Here is an 18,399-nt window from a genome sequence, read left to right on the forward strand (position 1 = left end):
ACCATGACAGTCAGGATGTGACGATGCATGGTCTCATGATCCAGTCGCTCAGTGGTATACAGGGTGCCAGTCCCAGGGTCTAGTCGGAACTTCCTCAGGCTGAATGGATCTGTGCTGCTCAGGAGTGTAAAGGTCAGTTTGTTCTTCTCATCTCTGTCCACAGCACTGATCTGCAGAACCTCAGTCCCTGCTGGTTTGTCTTCCGGCACATTCACAACATAAACCTTCTGAGAGAACTCCGGCCGGTGGTTGTTGGTGTCAATGACACGGATAAGCACCTATAGGAGAAAATAAATTGCACACAAAGTGACTTAACTCATCTCAAATTATACCAGTGATAATATTTTAAAGGCTACTATGTGAGGCTTTTTAAATTTTGTCAATGTGCACTAAGTGCTGCCAGCCATTATTCAATAAAAATCATCAAGAGGGTATTTCTAAAGTGGCTGTAACCATGGGTGTTCATAAGGGTTAGGGTTAAGTTTACACATGCAAAAAACATCATTATTTCAATAACCCACTGATCAGTGATGATCCAACTGTGTGTTTGTAAATGTATTTAACTGTAATAATGATTGCCAAGCTTCCAGTAAATGATTAACACAGCTCTGGCAACACTGCTCAGAACAACGGTCAGACATGTGAAAAATAACACTTTTATCTTTATTTTAATCCTCTCTCTTACATTGGTCTGCACACATTCACACATACCCTATTAATTTGCAAACCCTTTTCCTGAGCTCTGCAAAAATAAGCATATAAGCGGCACTGTGTTTGCACAGACTCGATCGATACGTATGATGGCAAAAGCAATATTTTAACTCAATGGCCACTTGATGCTGCTAACTGTGAAAACAAGAAATCAATGCTGAATAACCACAATGAATCTAAATGAATTCTGAGCTACATACAGGAGCAGCTCATGAAAGTGAGAGTGCATATGTGTGAGAAACTGAATGACTTGGGAGTGGTGAAAAGGATCCCAGTATACCACTGCATTAGAAAGTCTAAAAGAAATTAAACTTTTAGGGTATGATTAGTGTTACTTTTGTGCAGATCACATAGGCTGCATATTTTCTAAGAATCAGTTTCATGAAGCTAATTTTTACACATGCATACTTCTTGATTTGGATAACGTGCAAAGTGTAGTTACTGTGTTTTGGCCCAACACACACACACACACACACACAAACACAACCATCCCCAAACTGTAAAATTCCACTGGGAGCATGTTTTATCAACACCAGCCACTCGTCTACTGGACTTCCGACAGAGGATTATGGAGAGCTGCTGGAATGCGATCTCTGTTTCCCAGACCAGCGAGGGACTTCTACCGTTGCCAAACATGGGGAACAAAGGGATCAGCCCAGATTAGACACCTGCATACCAAACACCAGGGGGTGATGTCCCATAAGCTAACAGTCTATGCTGACCTGTTTGGTGCAGGGACACTGAAAGGGGGCTTAAATCACAAAAGCTCTGACCAGGTAACAGCTCACAACTGACCAGGGTTTGTCAGATCTCTGGTCAAAACAACTGCCCACTGTTGTTTGTTGTCATAATACTGTTTGCTGAGCACTGTGAGCCTATATCAGAGACAAATAGACTCAACCTGACAGGACTGATAACATTTACAATCTGCTGTGTGCTGTGATGTTGGCAATGCTGTGGAGGCTCACAGATGTCATCTTGCAGGGGAGTGCTGGGCTGCATGCTGTCTGTTAGTGCTGTATTGTTGCCACAAGTCATGTGTCACAGGCAACCCATGTCACGCTGTTAATAAGGATGTGCAATGTAAGAAAAAATAATAACAAGCCCCTTTTATGTGACATCAAATCTCCAAAAAACATATCAAACTAGGCATGTGGTGCATGTTACATCCTCAGCAACACAATAAACTATCTCAATATAACCATGTGTTCTCATGTAAGGCCAGACATCATATAGAACCAAATTCCTGATATCTCACAATCCACCTTTTACACACACTGATGCACATACATGCACGTACCCACCCACACACACCAGCAGAGCCTCAAAAGATGCACACTTCCACACATACATCCGCACAAAGAAGCTGCCCAATATGTCTCAATCTGGCCAGCGTCAGATAACACGCCTTGTGAATAGTGAGTAAGGTGGCGAGAACTGATAGTGCTGTCGAGAAGCAGAAAAGATGGAACCTGGTCAGTAGTATCTGCATCTATCCACAGTGTACGATTCTATAGCGTTTAAAATGCCCACAAAAAGCTATTCACACACACCTCACACCCCACATACGCACACAAACTTCCCTCTCCTTCTCCCTTTGCAAGAAGGCTCCACAGCACATCAAAGGAACTTTGCCCCCAAACATCACAAAGCAGCATGATGCCGCCTGACCGCAGCAGAAATGCTGGTGTCGAAGGAAACGCTGTAGTCTTTGTATATGGCTTCCTCTGGGAAAGCTGAGAAGGAACAAGATTGGGACTGAGACACAGGCGTGACAGATGGAGATACTAAAGAGGAAAAAGTGCTGTGACAGTAAGATGATAGTAAAGAAGATAAGTGACAGTGAAAAACCAAAGACGGCTAAGGGAAATGGTCAAATTTAGAAAAGAGGTTGCGAAGGGAAAAAACACACACACACAAAAAGATGTGACTGAGAAAAAAATGCTAAAAAAAAAAAAAAAATGAGTGGAAAAAAAGTTCCAAATACAATAGTGAGCTTTGATACTGGAGGCAAAAAAAAGAAATCTTGCAAGTATGAGTAAATAAGCCGAACTGTCGAGTGAGACATAAAGAGAGTCTTTGTAATGTGGACTGAGATAACAGAAGAAACAGGAGACCAGGAACAGATTGTGAGCAGAACAGCTTGAGGTACTTCTGCACAGCCGAGGGAGGATGCCATATAGCTGGAGACGGGGGGGAAGGGAGGCTGGGCTTCATGCCGAGACTGCCTTGTTGGCGCAGCTCCTGCCTATGAGGTGCCCAAGCTGGAATGCGGCACCCCGTCTACATCAGCTGATACTTCAACAACGCCTTCATAGAACTACAACGGTCATATGGAAAGAACGACAGACTGGCCAAGTGTTTTCCAAAGACCTCCCACAGACCAGAATCCCTAGTACTGATATCACCACTACAGCCCCCCCGAGGGCTGGATTATAAATTATTTTCAATTTTGAGCTCATAGTGTGTCATTTTAATTTGAAAATCAAAAAATGATGTACAAGAACAAAAGCATGTTTAAAACAGTGCCTCCTGAATTACAAAAGACCTTTTTTGTGTGGTATTCAGAACAGGACACGAGGGAGCTTTTCATTGTGCTTATTGTCCTCCTGTGCCATGCGTAGGACAGGAAGCCCCCCTGCCAGGTGGCAGGTTCTGGGCAAAGGGAGGCCACTGGCACCGAGTACTCAAACATGTTCCCAAAACAGGATTAACAGAGCACCACTACCCGCAGAGGTCCAGCACTCTTGTTTGCACTTTATTTTACCCAAACAGAATCATCATCATAATCATCTCTGCAAGCCAACCCAAGAAAGATAAAGTTTTCTGAAAAAACTGTGAAAAAAGAAAGAAACACAAAAGGGGGCTAGAAGAAGATAGAGAACAAAAAGAAAGGAAAAGAACATTCCTAGGAGAAAGAAAATAGGCCAGCATGTCTGGCAGCACAGCTTCCACATGACTTTGATTTGAGGAATAGATAAGTCCAACTTTTGAGCTTTCACAAGGTGCACTGTGTGTGTGATAGAGTAGATCTAATTTGCAGTGAAAATATGTGGGAGTTGTTTTAGAAGTAAACAACATGCTATCCCCAAAGAAAACAAAGTCATACTCAATAGCAAACAATTAGCAACTCATTCCCACGTTTTCCTACTGAAATGATCTCTTCTTGGACTGATTTTATTGTTGCAAGCACAGAGGTGAGCAAATTCATTACTCAGCATAATCTTGTGTTTGATGTTTAATCCCAACATTGTAAAATCAGGACGATTAGCAGGGGGGATTTACATTACTTGGCTGCCATCAAAAGCAAGCAAACCTGCCTTGAGGCATAAATTAATATATTTCGCCGTGGTCTGACACATTATTTTGAAAATCGAACACAGTTATATAAAACAGCAACAAAAACCATTCACTTCCCTGTAAGAGTAGCATTGGCAGGAAAAGACGCGTGTCCCTCGATGCCAGAGCAAATAGCGTAAATGACGTGACATCAAATGAACAAGCTGGTAGCCAAAACACTCAGATCACACTGTGTTCTGAATCTGATATATATATATATATATATATATATATATATATTATATATCTGCACTAAAGATGTTTCAATAGCAAGAATATGAAAAACATTCAGGCGAACACAAATTGAAGACTTGTTTACCGTGGTTCTTCTTTTTGTGTGGGAAACATTCAGTGAAAATAATTGCTCATTTTCATTGAGGTCTGTAGTTTTGGACTCTGATTCAATTTTTGAAATTTGACCTGTTCACATCAAAGGGCTGTAATGACCACGGGCCTAAAGAGCAGACTCTCAACTCTAATTCAAAGGGTTGTTGTTTTCAGGATCTCAAATGTAAATGTAAAAATAAATGTACTAATAAAGGTTTATATTTATAATGCTGAGAATTACTAGGGGCAGCACGGTAGTTAGCACTGTTGCCTCACAGCAAGAAGGTTCTGAGTTTGAATCCACCATCTGGCTGGGGACTTGTTCTCCCTGTATCTGCATGGGTTCTCTCCAGGTACTCCGGTTTTCTCCCACAATCCAAAGGCATGCCGTTAGTGGGGTTAGATCAACTGGTGATTCTAAATTACCCATAGGTGTGAATGTGAGTGTGAATGGTTGTCTGTTTCGCTGTGTTAGTGACTGGTGACCTCTCCAGGGTGTACTCTGCCTCTCGCCCTATGGCAGCTGGGATAGGCTCCAGCCCCACAACCCTGAATTGGATAAGTGGAAGAAAATGGATGAATGGATGGCTGGATGGAAAATTGTGAGAAACGAGTGCCTGAAGTATGTAAACGGTAGATTGTCGGCCCTTTGTCGCAGCTGTCTGCAGCTGTTGTTTGCTTCTTGCTATTCCTGCGTTTAGTTTAGTTTTCAGCAAGTAAATTTGGTTTGATCAGATTGAGATCAGGTGACTGACTTGGCCACTGCAGATGACTCGGCTTCTTGCTTTCAAAGACTCCTGGGTTGCTTTCACAGTATGTTTTGGGTCACTGTCCATCTGAACTCTGAAATGCCATTAAATCACTTTGCTGCATTTGATTAGAGCTGAGCAGAAAGTATAGCTCTACACACTGTCTCCAGTTGCTTCCAGATGCTTCATCTGATCTTGAGCCATTACAAACCTTTTCATACTTTTCATCACATCATTCTGTTACAGGTTACTCTTACTTTACCTCTTTATCGTGGACTTAAATAATGACATACCTACCATATGGCGTGTGTTCTTCAGTTGGTCGCTGCATGAATGGGGTTTACTTTACCATGGAAAGGATCCTGCGATCATCCACCACTGTTATCTTCATGAGATCTTTTGTTTCTACCAAGCCCAACGAGTGTGTTCTTGTCTCTCAAAATATCCAGACTCTTGACTGAGCCACTTGTAATGGTCCTGCTAACTCTCAGATGGAGAGTTAGCAGGACCTAAACAGTGCTCCTCTGACCCCATGTTGTTTTACAATGTTTTACATATGTGGTTGGAAGCAACAGCTTAAAAACATATATGACACACTTGGATTAAACTCATGACCTTATACAATCTCAATTTAGTATGAAACAACCAAACAAAAACAAAACATACCTTTTCAAATCTTGAGCAAAACAGTAAATAAGACGTGTCCCTGAAAATAGCAAACTATGCAAAAACGGCTGTAATCGCTCAGTTAATGTTTTTGTTCAATCTCTCAAATTAACACTGAGAGTCTGCACATTAATCCTGTATTCATGATATAAATGCAACTGACCTACCTACAAGTGTGGTTTATGGAGCACATAAATTCAGTAAATCCATTCCCTCGGTAGAAAACAGCTGACCGATAGTGGCCAGCTGGGTATACAATATCATATATGCTAGCACTCATCTGCAAGCGAGCAAATCAGTCACCGCTTCAATAGCATGTACATAAATATGCACATTTAAAATCTGCAGACAGTGAGAAAAAGTGTCTGCAGTGAATGAGCTTCATCTGGTATATAAGTGATGCTCCTTTGACCCGTTTCAAATCATTCCAAGAAACTGATGGCTAATGAGAAAAAAAAATCATATAGCTGAGTATCTAAGAGCTCTTCAAAGTCATCATCACACGATTCTCTGTGAGCTGCACATGAAATTTTTCAGGTCGTGTGAAGGACAACACATTTTCAATAAGACTATCTATACTGGACTCCAGTTCAAAAATGTTTACTGCAAGATTTAAAAATACTAAAAGCTGGTAAATACATATATTTCTGCTGTTATTTTATGCCATACTTACAGCTTTAAAAAATGTCATGACATCAGTAAAAGCTTGGAATTCAAATAATGATACAGAGCATTACACAAAAACATATTTTTTTATATCAAGCGTGAATTAATTCTTCCCCCACACTTGTAAAAGGGCTGCAAGTACAGAAGGTCCTTTTGGAAATAAGGCTACACTGAGAATTAGACCTTTTGAATAGGTTAACCTTTGAATGTGATTAATTGACTTAAAATGTCACTGCATACAATATCGCTGAGCGGCTTTTAAATAAGTGTCTGTTGCCAGGGCTTTTAAGAAAGTGCTTTGCAGGGAGATGCAGAAAACAGGAACTTTGTGAGTGTTTTTTAAGGTTCAGCACTAAACTAAAGGACGCGCTGCTTCCGTGGATGAGCTGCAAAATGCCAGTGAAAGAAGCGCTTCATCCAAGGCTCAGTGGAGCACAGCAGCCAGATGATGAAAGGCTTTATTCATACAGAGTGACAACAAATAGATTCTTTTCCAGCTACAGTTCTCTGAAGCTCCCCTTTGAGAACAAAGGACAAAACATCTTGAATGCTGCCATCACACATGACCCAAACTACCATGTAAAAATGTTCAAAATCTCATGGACAAGGCATGACCATCTGAACAAAGACAACTTGCATGCTCAAAAGCTTTTATCATGGCAGTTCAGCTTTGGTATCAGCTGGGGAGCACCATACTGTATCTGTTGCATATTTAGTTATTCATTCCATTCAGAAAAGGCCGAGCCAATTTGTTCCTCTCAGAAAAAAAAGAAAGGTCCACAGGTTCAGGGACAGACACAGAAGAGGGGAGGAGTTGAGAGGGCTCAAGAATGCACACTTAAAAAAAAAAAAAAAAGAAAGACTTTGGCTAGACAGCACCATCATCACAGCAGCTCTGCATCAGGAATGAGACAATGGAAGATTCCTGGTGCTCAGTGCTCAACTGGGAAGGGGGAGAACATGCCGCCTACCCCTATGATGACTTTAAAATGGATTTTTAAAAAAATGGATTAAAAAAAATCTTTCTTGAGCTTTTTTGTCTCTCTTTTTGGGATACACACTTATTTGGTTTCTTGAGAAGGCTGATACCATCATCAGGAAATACAAATCTGTAGCCAGGATATGGTTAGTGTAGCTACATATGAAGACTAGAAGCAAAGAAAAAAACATCTGGCCTGGCTCTGTCAAAAGGTGAATAGTCCACCTACACTCACCTCTATATTAAAGGGAGTCGTGACATCAAGTTGCTAGTTGCCAGCAAATGCTCTAGAAATTCGCTGAGCAAAACCATGAAATAGTCCCTCATGTAACCCAAATGGAAATGAAGTCTGCTTCCCTAAAATGTTTGTTTTGTTGTTGCTTTATCTGAAATAGCTGTCTCCATATCTGATAAACAAAGAAGCAAAAATGCAACGGTGAATCTAGTGGAAAGGCACAGCTACACATCACAGGTAGCACCAGATGATGGAAAAAGATCACAGCTTCACTATATCGCATATTATTTGAATCACCTTTCCATGTAGGTTTTGTATGTCAGGTCAATTAGCTATATAATGAGGTTCAGACCTATAAAGTGCCATTTCACCTGCCCAGCTGAGTGCAATGAGAGGGTATCACCACATCAACATATCCCAACAAACAGGACAGTTTAGCTCCTGCTTCACTCATTACCCTTCTCTTTACTCCTGCTATTTCTCACGAGGAAAACAGAACCATGACAACTGCCTCATCAGCCTCCAACCGCTTCATTAGTGTTTCAATTACCTGGGTGCTGACAGTTCGTGTCCCATCTGTGGCTTCCACTGTCAGGTTGTAATTTGATTTCTGCTCTGCGTCCAGGGGCCGTGCTACAATCAAGGTTCCGCTGGCCTTGCCCACGTCAAAGCGGCTGTCATAATTACCACCTGTGGAATAGCATTTTTTTGCACAAACAAGGAAAAACTAAAGATTAGAGACAAATCATTGCTTAGTTATGCGCATGTAGCAAGGTTACACAAACACTAAATGGGGGCACTGAGCTGGACATATAAACATCAATTTTCTGCTCTGCTGGAGTCGAAGATAATGAACAGATACACTTATGCTGATGTCATTAGCTATCGGTACAGACTTCCTGTTCTATCTAAACATTGTCCACATAATAGCCATTTCATGCAATTAACCAAAACACCTAAAGTATGGGTACAAAAAGGCAAAGTGATGACTGGATAAGAACACGGTAGACATTTATAAAAGGATTCTGAACTCTCAATGATAAACCATAAGGTAGCTCCTACAAACTGGAACTCTAAATCACACACAGAATGGAGAGGAGGGTTTTCTAACCCCTATGAGACTCTTAATTGGGTCACAGGTTTTGAGGGAAAAATGTGGCACAACATCAATTCCATAGCACAATACAAGTCAACCACAGCCAACAGGCAGCACCAACAGACAATGCAGATGATCTCTTAATACAGCACAGCCTATTAGGAGATCCCAGCAGATACCTTCTGCTGTACAGTTGTGGTCGCAAGCCATCTGAAGGATGTAAAACATCTCAGTATCCTCTATGCCGTCTTGCAAACATCCAACCAAACAGAACATTCCAGAGAAAAAAGGGAAAGCAGTGAAAGAGCACAGAGAAAGAAGAGAAGAAAAGAGATGTGTCAGTCAGACATTGATTAGAGGAAAGACAGGCTGGGAGGAAGGGAGAAGAGGCAAGCATTTCCAAGCACAGTCTTTTTAAATCTTCTCATGCACACAGTGCCTACAATAAGTTAAAAAAGAGTAGACAAAGATGAATCATGTTTTAACACTTCAAAACACAGATGCTAATTAAAACTGTAAGGAAATATACTGCATGTCAACTGCCTCACATAAAAAAGCAAGGAAGAGTATCAATATTTATTGATTATGGCCGACTGATTCATGATGCAATTCTGTTATTTCAACAGCTTTACAAAGGCAGAGAGCAGTAACTGCACAAGCAATAAAATTGAGAAAAATGGCCTTAAGTTTTCACACCGGCGAGTAAACTGCTTTAAAGAAATAAAGGCTGTAACACCTTTTGGGTGTATTAAGGCTGATTAGGAATCCACAGCTGCCACAGAGCTTACATAAGATCTCTAATCTTCAGCTGAAACATTTATTTTCAGCTTTCTTTTTGCTTGTTTATTTGAGATCATTTACAGTCCAATTGGGGGGGATTTATGTGCTTGTTTTGCTTGTATGTCCCTGCCTACCAATATTATTTACCATAAATCACTACATCAAATTGAACAAATATAACTTGTACTAGAAGCCAAATTGGCATTGATTACTACTTTGCTAAACTGGCTTTAAGAGGACATCAGCTAACATTAGGAATTATTCCCTATTATGACTGGATTAAGCTACGACAATTAGTAATGTGCATTAAAACGTTGAATTAGCAAGATGTCTATTCATCAAAATAGTCCTTTGTTGTTAGATTGTTAGATTTAGCCCAAATAAATGTGGCTATGCTACTACACAATTCACATATGAACTCTCTATCCTACCGTAGCTGATATATACAGTTTTATATGGCACACATTTCAATGGGAAAGTATTTTTAATATGACAAAAAAATTCAAATGTGTAGCTACTGCATTTTGGGCATGTAAGGCAGCTAATATGGCTAAGAAAGTAGCAATGCCAGCTAAAAAAAGGCTGCTCAAGTATGACTTTCAAAGGCAATTTAATATAGTGAAGTCTTAATGCACCATAAAACACATTTTACCTTTTAAATTGTCTTTTAAGTATCATTCCATATGCTCAGCCACACCACACACTTACAATGTGTTAGTTCTAAAGTTTTCTTCTATCTATAAAGTGATAATAGGACATTTATACAGCATGCATGCACTGAACATCAAATATGAATGTAAAGGAGGCACTACCTGTGATTTCAAACCACACGGGAACTTCAGAGGATTCAGTGGCGACAACGCCCACCATATGCGCCACAGGATCACTTTCCATGACAGAAAAGGTGAAGGGGGACTCCTCAAAAGCCAGGGAGCTGCATCGGTGGCACTTGTGGTTTTGGAATCCACTCGATGTGCAGACGACAAGTGGAGGATTTCTGAGGTCGTCCATTGTCGACAGCTTTAATCTGAAAGAGGCAGCGAATCAAACTCTGTGTTACACAGCGTTATGCAATGCTTTGCTCCATATTAGTTTCTGTACAACTCCCGAGGAGTTCATCACCTGGAACTCTTCAAAGTAAAAGCATTTCCACGCACCGAGATGCTCGCATTAGGACAAGCAACACCATGTGAGTGGAATTCTTTAGTGATTCAACCTTCAGTAAAGATTCTCTGTCTTATACTATAAACTGTAGTGAGCAGTGTCCCCTTGCAGCAGGAAACACAACAAACATAAGTCTGCATAAGAACTAAAAACTCAAGGAAATTAGCATCAAGCATGAAAACCAAATAAACGTTTTATGGCCAACAGTTTTCATGAAGATCCTGTTTGGTTTTTTGCCTTGCAGTAGAAGATTGACAGGCAGCATTCATTTTCACACACATAACACTTTTTTAACAAAATCTTAAGATACTCTTCAGCTAAACAACTGTCATAATGTTCTGACACTGATAAAACTGTCAGCCAAACTGAGATGTCACATCAGTGGATGATTTTTTTTTTTGCTGTGGAATCACAGCTAAAAAAGAAAGCAAATATAAATCCTTGCAATATCTTCTCATTGGATACAGTTGAATATATATATATATATATATATATATAGATATATATATATATATATATATATATATATATATATATATATATATATATTAGGGGTGGGACTCGATTAAAAAATTAATCGGATTAATTACAAGCTTTGTAATTAATTAATCGAAATTAATCGCATTTCAATATTTAACATGATAAATATTAATTTAAGTTAGTTGATGAATGAATCAATATACATAAGCTTAAACTTCAAAATTTTGTTCATTTTCCCACCAGTCTGCTACACAGACTAATGAAGGGTGGAAGTGCTCCTGTGATAAGCAAACTCCTGAAATTAAAGTTAAGCATCATAGCTGGATAGTTTTATTCAACATTAATGTCTCACTTGTTATAGATGGAAATTAATCATTCTCTCAGCTGTATTCCTTGATGTTGAAATGTGTTATGCTTGTTTTAACAGCTTATTTTGAATTAAAGACTTAAATTAAACCACAAAAGGAGAAAAATTTCGTTCTCCGTTTAACAGCTGCTTTTACACAGCTGTGCATCGCACTCACGGTTGCTAGGCGACATGAGCTACGCAGAGGTGACGACAGGTGAGGCTGATCTTAAGGCTAGCCGCTCACTTCCGGCCTTTGTGGTGTTCGTGGGCTGCGAAAGACCGTGAGCCGGGTCCTTCGCAGGATGCAGCCCCTAATTTGGACATTGTGCGTCGATATAATATGTATGCCGGGAAACTCGCGCACTGAGAAACGTTCCACGGTGCAAAGTGCGATTAAAATGCGTTAAAATTTTTAACGCGTTAATTTCCCTGTAATTAATTAATCGAAATTAACGCGTTTAAAGTCCCACCCCTAATATATATATTATATATATATATATATATATATATATCTATATATATATATATATACACACACACACACACACATACATACACACCAAAGCCATCCTCAGTCCAATCAAAAGTTTGGACCACTACTTCACCCGTTCATATATCTGTCCAAACGTGTGTGTGTGTGTGTGTGGTGTGTGTGTGTGTGTGTGTGTGTGTGTGTGTGTGTGTGAGAGAGACAGGTGAGACAGAGACAGAAAGGGGTCATAAAACTTGAGGGGATGAGGAGAGCACAACAGTAAACCAGCAAGCTGTAAACTGTAGTGCTCACTGAGAGACTCTGGAGCTGAGGACAGAGAGGTTACCCCGGCACTGTAGATACTCACTGTAAGTATGTCGTATTCTCCAGCAGAGGAGAACTTCTTGGATGACACCAGGCCTGTCTTGGGCTCAATGAAAAATTTGCCATGTTCATCTCCCTCCTCAATACTGTATGAAATCTCAGCATTAGGCCCAACATCACGGTCTGATGCAATTACCCGATACACCGGGTACCTCTTCATGGCTCTCTCATTCTCTGGCCTCTCCCGTTCAGGGAGTTGGATCTTGTAGATTTTCTCGAGGAACAATGGTCTGTTGTCATTCTCGTCAAGGACCTGGACGATGATGCGAACAGTGGTGGATTTCACAGGAACACCGTGGTCGGTGATGGTTACCTGAAAAAAAGACCTCAATCAAGACCTCAAACTAAGACACATACCAGACTGGCAGCAAAACGGGAAATATCTGATGAGGGAACTTGAAATCACACTCAATAACGCTCCTCTTCAAGTCAGATACTTTTTTCACTTTATCACTTCACTTTATCATCCTTTTCTCCCACTTCCTTCTCAACAAGTTAACTAACGAGCAAATCTAAAGGGATACTTTCTATGAAAACAACATAAACATGAACTGATATTGATTTTGTTTAGGTGGGCCTTTTTTAGGTGGCTAAAATGCATTCTTGCTAACCCAACACAGCAGTATAGTCCTTAGTTGAGCGCATGCATGGACATACATCTGTGTGTACCGACATACATCTATTGACTACTAATACATACCCTGTAATTTCAAAGAAATCAAACACTCCTTTAAAATCAATTCCCCCTGAGATTCCCTGTCAGGATATCTAATCTAGAAGAAAACCAATTATGGAACAGGAACAAGTTGTTCAGCATTTTTCTGTTGGTGAAGAAGGGTTAGTCACACTCCAATCATAAAGAGTGTGTTTCTTTAAAAACCATCTTTAAAAAAAAACATCTCTTCATGCTGCAAATTGTTGTCTAGACTTGCTGAATTTGGTTAAAGGTGGTTTATTTCTCCTAAAAACAAAAGTTATTGATCTGTGAAAAAAAAGAAAAAACATTTAGCATGTTTCCTTGTGATCATGATAACAGCAGCTTGTATGGGTGGGATTAAAAAAAACAAAAAAACACCAGAGCTAATTATTTTTAATTAGCTGCACCTATTCAGTCTGCTAGCACCCGCCGCACTGACTCTGCTGCTCTGTGTCAAGTATGCACACAAAGATTTTGAACTGCCTAATAAACACTAAGACTAAATGTTCTCAACTAAAGGCGGAGGGTTTTATTAAACCCCAGAAGCATTCAGTATAAAAGACAAGTGTTGAACAACTGCATCATTAACAGGGCCCTAATTTAAGTCATGGCATCAAGTGTTACTGGTGGCACACTAAGGCTTTGTAATTTGTGCCATGACTTAACACATCAGTGTGACTTTGGACATTTGTGTGCACAGTCTGAGGAGCTTAATCGAAAAGAAAACGCAAAGCGCTGACCTAAACGAACACAATTTTTAGTGAGTTCCAGAAAATGGGCTCAAAGGCTGTGCGTCTGAGCACTGGAAGAGACGTGACCATTTCTGCCTTCAGTTGCAAAATGCTGCAGAAGGGCAGAACAAATGTCAAAGTCATTTAAAACCATTTGCTAAGCACTTTACTAAGAGCAGCCAGGAGTCCAGGGCCATGGACATACCATTTGGTAGCATAGTCTCAATTACTAAAGAAACGTATTTTTGTTTTTCCCTCAGTGTCTGCAGCTGTCCGTGCGACTGAAATGAGCAGATTTTATGGAAGTGGATGACAAGAACCGGAGCACGAACGCCAGAGCGTGGTGGACATTTTCATTATGGTCCTGACTTTTATTTTTGTTTCTTTGTTTTGTTTTGCCTGCTGCACTGAAGCCAAGTGCCTGATATCCTTTACTGTACGAAAGGCAGTTTGTTTATGTTAGGTGTCATTTTAAATAGTGAAATGAAGTGCTGCTTGCTACCCTATAGCTATAGCTACCCAGCTATCCATCACAATGTGCATCTCTTTGGAACATTTACATGAAAAGCCTCATCTGATAACTAGGCAAGCCACACAAAAGACAGAGAAGTCAAACTGTCTCACAGCACAAATACAGCACTACTGTGAAGCTGCAAACTTCTGAGGTGTTATATACAAGAAGTTAAAATAGTATGTATGAGCCTTTAAAAGCAACTTTTTTACCAGAAATTATACCAGAAAGAACAGAATTACTTTAAATTCCCACTGCCAACTCCATTAACGCCTCTTCTGACAGTTTGTAACTTGGGTGATATAATCTTCTGAAAAAGGGTAATTGCCAGAGACGCTCAGAGCAGACTTTGGCAGATTAAAGATATGGATGACACAAGCTGCATCCGGTGTAACAAGCTCCATCTTGCAGGGAGTCGTGAGTAAGCAGTGTGCAAGGTTAAAGGTTATTACAACCAGGTCAGCTATTGCTTTTCAGATTTGGTTAGTGGATAAAAAAATTTGCTCTGCCCGAGCTTAGATGAAGTCCACAAAAAGGAGAAAATGTCTGACACACATCAGACATTAAGCAGTTATTCACCCATCTGCCTATCCCTTACCTACTGTGTGCCCTCTGATGATGTTGAGATGTCTGATCTGAAAATAAAGCAGGTACTAGCTGTTCACAGCTGCTGCGTAGCTGTCATGTGACCCGCATCCTGCACTCTTTACTCAGGCACCACCTTCGACAAAACCAAATGGTTCCATTGGTGAGAATGAGACTGAACAATACTATCTCCTGCTGTGTGCTACATCTGAGAAAACATACCTTTAGCAAATGTCTGGAGCTGGTTCCCCCGACTGGAGTTTCTGGAGCTCATATGTGAAGACAGCTTAGTGTCTTTTATCATAAACCAACTCAGTCCATTTCGACAGTTTGTGGCCTGGATTCAATATCCGAAAGTTAAGAGATTAAAAGGTGACCTGAGCACGTTTAAATGACTGAGGTTTATTTAGCTGAAGCACATGTAGCACTAAAGTGTTTCTGGTGACAATAAGATTAATGTTTTGTATGGAAATGATGATTTTGTGATTGCATGAGCCACTGCCATGCTCTGGTACCAGTGTGCTTCTCCCCTTGAAGTTAGAGCCCCAGAATTTAATGAACCAGAAAAATTTACCAACCACTCGGGGCGACAGAAGCGACTGCCACTGCTCAGCAAATGTTACACAATATTTTAAGATTCAAGCTTTAAACTAATGACTTATTAACTTTCACACCTACTTTAATGCCGTACTGGGCATTGTTTTTTTTAATAAGTGATGGATTCTGAAAACGTATGATGTGAATTTGTTTTTGTTGTTGCTTTATTGACATTTGATAAATTTACAGATTAATCAGGTCACATCTAACAGCTTTGTCAAACATGCCAGACTGCTTGCTGGAATGGGTTCCAGACAACTGATGCAAACAGTCTATTCACCTCTGTTTTTACATTATAATGCATTCCCTACAGTCCCAGGCCTAAATCCTCAGCATGTCCTGGCATGTCCCACTTTTGCTATTTACCCACCCCCCTCCTTCCTCGGGACGAAGGCCTCTGATCCTGCCGCTAGAGCCCACACTCAGATCTATCAAGAGCAGCTTTGCCTTTTCTCAAATTCCCCCACTGCCTTTCTGCTTTTAGTTCTCTCCCTCTCTTTCACACACAGGCACACGACAACAACCAACCCCCATCCATCTCATCATAAAAGCTGAAGGCCCCCTGTGCTCCCTCCAACTCTTCTTGGCATTTGGTGCAAACAATGCTGACACAGCCCCCACCCTAATTGCTCCACATGTTCCACATGGTCCCACATGTTTGGTTTCTTCTCCTACAACAGGCTAGCACAAAAACTTCTGCACTAGTTAGGAGTTCAATTTGATTTGCTCTGCTTGCACTCGGGCACCAGGTTGTAAGGTTTATAGGTCAGTGCTGCTCCACCAGTAAAGAGCTTCCTGCTAAATTCATTCAAATGACCTGCGACTAACACGCACAAACTTCTTAAGCTGCTATAGTTACACAGCTCTTTTTAAGGCTCTGTTTACTTACCCACTTCATACCTACTGTATAAAGTATATAGACTGTATATAGATAAAAATCTGATTGCTCAAACTATTCCACCAACTAATATTCACATTGAAAAAGAATGTGCAAGAAACACTTTTAATTGATTATTTTTTCCTGGAAAGGTCTTGTGCTTCACTGAAATAAAAGTATATGATTAAATTATAATAATGAACATTCCAGAGAAAAGCAGGACTATGAGCATGAAGAGAGGAGTGTTGGATTTGGCCTAACATTAAAGCCTACAACAGTTTGAGCTGAGTGTTTAATGTGGTTATTAAATGTTTGTCTGGAGGCATTTTGTCAAATGAGACAAATGAACAACATTCATGAACTCAGCCTTAGCGGGAATTTGCTTCTTTTTTTTCATGCACCAAGACTTTGCAGACAGCTACTCACTAATTCAAAAGCTCTTACCCAAATGTTGGAACTAACAATTCTGCTTTTACCCGAAACCACTGGCTGCAGGAGCTGTATGTTTTTGACCTTGATAACATATAGTCCACCCACATTCAACAAATATAGTACAAAATCTTTTTTCTCTTGCATTCAGTTCCCTCATCAGCTCCCTGAAGGACTACAGTCCTCCCTTATTCTCCACTTCTATCCCTATCATTTACTCTCAGTCATGTAATGCAATTAGTGCAGTGTAGTGTACAATCGGAGTATGAAATACGACACCGCTTAGGCACCAGATGCACCAGCATTAAATGTCACCCAGAGCTCACTGAATTGTGTAACTTCGAACAATAATTAAAAGGCGTCAGATCTGCTCCCCGTCAGCACCGGAAACACAATTAAAAGAGCTATTATCAACCTCGGCTCTGCGGTGTGAGAGAGGGAGGGAGCGCACGGAGCCACGCTCAATTAAAACCCGCAAGTTTAGACGTTGGCCTGTTGGTCTGACGACAGTTTCCTGTCCCAGCTTGCTCCATCCACGAGACGGAACAGTGGGAAAGAACAAAGCAAGAGTCACCAGGATCTCCCACACGCCTCATACCTCTCCCTCCTACCCCATCCGGAAATCACTACAAGGACAAATTATTCTGAGAGGAGCTCTCTTGCATATACAAGATCTTTTTTGTTGGCAACATGTGGCAGGCAGCCAAAGTTGACTGCAAATGCCAAACCACAGAGAAGGAAAATGCCCAGCTCTCTAGTGTGATTTCTTTTTTTTTTTTTTTGAAACTGGAGAACTGAACATGTTGACCTTAAAGGTTTCTAATTATCATGTTGCTCATTCATTTTCCCATAAATTAAAGAGGGCTTCTTTAGAATTGAAAATCAGCCGAAATACAGCACTTACCTCGAGAATGTGCTCATCTTGCTGCTCTCTGTCGAGTTTCCTTGAAGTGGTTGTTACCAAACCTGGAAAAGACAATCAACAACAACAGCATTAATTATACATAAAATACAAAAATTATATAGAGAGACAATCAAGGGGAAAACAAGCATTGCTCTGGTTGTGTCATTTTTGTAGTAAAGCAATCATTTAATACAAAATTAAAAATAATGCCATAAACTAATAAGACCACAAATGTGTCATTTAAAGAGTGCCGTGGCAGTAATACACATGTAGTCATAAATAATCCAACACTCGTAATTATTTGGTTGGTGGACATTTTACTGTCCACTGAGTGTAATTAGTTCTTTTCATGTGGGGATTACACAGTGATAGTGACAGACTCACACCTTGTAATCTGAGTTTAATATATTTGTCAAATAAGACACACAATAATGCAAAAGATTAATTTGACTGATAGCATGATATGTCTTGCAAATACTATAATGACAATATTGTTACTATTATTGTTATTGTAAGTATTTAGTTAAAAATCTCATTTTGTGATGAGCCTCATGCTGGAGTAGAGCACATCAGATTAGCCGGGCCAAAGCATGTTTGACGTACTTTACAAACTCCCCTCTTTTTACTGTTTATCCCACTTGTATCATATATCAGGAGTTCTTAACCAACAA

The 18,399-nt window shown here is 40.2% G+C and overlaps 1 protein-coding gene across 1 annotated transcript in view; it reads right to left on the reverse strand.

Moving 5' to 3' along the window:
* The window catches only part of fat1a (FAT atypical cadherin 1a), a 78,561-nt gene that overhangs the window by 30,014 nt on the left and 30,148 nt on the right, over positions 1-18,399 (reverse strand). The window contains 6 exon segments of the mRNA XM_030736139.1: positions 3-278; positions 8,223-8,362; positions 10,361-10,476; positions 10,478-10,575; positions 12,381-12,710; positions 17,729-17,790. Of these exon segments, the coding sequence (XP_030591999.1) occupies positions 3-278; positions 8,223-8,362; positions 10,361-10,476; positions 10,478-10,575; positions 12,381-12,710; positions 17,729-17,790 (1,022 nt within the window).

Source organism: Archocentrus centrarchus, chromosome 1, assembly GCF_007364275.1.
Source record: "Archocentrus centrarchus isolate MPI-CPG fArcCen1 chromosome 1, fArcCen1, whole genome shotgun sequence".
Classification (NCBI taxonomy): Eukaryota; Metazoa; Chordata; class Actinopteri; order Cichliformes; family Cichlidae; genus Archocentrus; species Archocentrus centrarchus.